Genomic DNA, 1,485 nt, shown 5'->3' on the forward strand with positions numbered 1-1,485 from the left:
GTTTTCGCTATCTCCAAGATGGCCATGCCAACGTATATCGGTTTGTTGAGCATCACTTCGAGTTTTCGTAACTCAACGGCCATCAGATCTTCGGAAAACACGCTTCTACTGTGAAAATTCGGCCTAGAAATTAGCGCTTCTGCGCCATACCGTCCATCCCAACACGTCACAAGACGCACGTCAACGTGCTCGCGCACATTTTCCATGGTCTTACCGTACACCGCGTTATTCATAAGCTTATACATAGTTCTCTCGAATTCATTATTCGCACAGATTCTAAACCTCGTATTCAATTCGATGTATCCGCGCAGCCACGGCGCTTGTGCAAATCGTAAAACGCGATGAACTTTAAGTAAATGCATCCCATGACGCAAACATTGCTGCAAATTGCGATAGTGTATAACGTAACGCGACTTATCGTAAAGCGTCGCTAATAGTTTGTCGGTGACCTTGCCTGGAGGTGCAGCGCGCAACGGACAAAATGGAAGATCCGCGTGAGCCTCGTGGAGTTCGCGCGGATACGAAAGATCCACCTCAAGAATGTAACCGATATCGGAATCTGCAGTCACAGCCATTACATCTAGACTTTCCGCATTGGTGTCATCGACCCATTGAAACTGCGCGTACGGCAATGATTCACGCATAGCCCATCCGTACAAATTATTTACGTCATAGTACATAAGATACGTCGATGCTTCTAACGGATCGTGCGACGGAAGATACTTATTGTTGGCTCGCGCGTATCTGTGAGAGCACTGACTCAGACCACCGCGTACACCGCGTTCCACAAAAAGGAGCATATCAATGTCAGTCAGCAGTTCGAATCGCACACCTGTGTATTTTAGCATCGCATCCCACGTGTACCCTGGTAACGTGTAATAATGAGCGGGATCCAAATCGTAACTCCGCATGCATTTGTCGCGAAAATTCTCAAACACATCGGCCAACAGTAAAACGTCCGTTTTTAAATATAAGTCACTATACTCGCCAAGATTACCGATGCGGAAACGTCGCCACACAGTGACCGCATGCTCGTAGTCGTTATCGCTGATGTTCTCGCCAGTCAACGAACTGTAAAAGGCCTCGCGGGGCGGTAATTCTGTCTCGCGTAACCGATCGACGCTATCGACGTACTCATAAGGAAACACACCCTTGCGCGTGAGCATCTCGAAATCGTCGTCGTTGAGATTCGAGAACGCTGACCGTGTTATTCGCAGTTCGTTCTTATTCAGATACGACACCAATTGCGCGAGACTGGCGCTTAAAAACTTACACGAGTCTACAAATCGCAGCTTCACACAATTGTGTCCCTTTCCCGACGACGTTCCCTGAACGTGTTTCGTAAACGAAATGTACGTTTCTTTGGTCAACGGTAACAATTCCACTTTACCCTCGAAACCGTTGGCAATCTGTTCGATAATGAAATGCGCATCGTAACCCGAAAGATTGTGAAAAAACACCGGAATTACGAAGGAATTGTTAAAA

The 1,485-nt window shown here is 47.1% G+C and overlaps 1 protein-coding gene across 1 annotated transcript; it reads right to left on the reverse strand.

The window, feature by feature from the left end:
- Window positions 1-8: 8 nt before the first annotated feature.
- Window positions 9-1,467, reverse strand: LOC105556722 (the record flags this gene model as incomplete). The annotated part of the gene is made up of 1 exon (XM_012003817.1): window positions 9-1,467. A coding segment is annotated over exon 1 (1,158 nt), but the record flags the coding sequence as incomplete, so codon positions are not given.
- Between the last annotated feature and the right edge of the window lie 18 nt (window positions 1,468-1,485).

Source organism: Vollenhovia emeryi, unplaced genomic scaffold (assembly GCF_000949405.1).
Source record: "Vollenhovia emeryi isolate VEMERY1.0 unplaced genomic scaffold, V.emery_V1.0 DF948495.1, whole genome shotgun sequence".
Lineage (NCBI taxonomy): Eukaryota > Metazoa > Arthropoda > Insecta > Hymenoptera > Formicidae > Vollenhovia > Vollenhovia emeryi.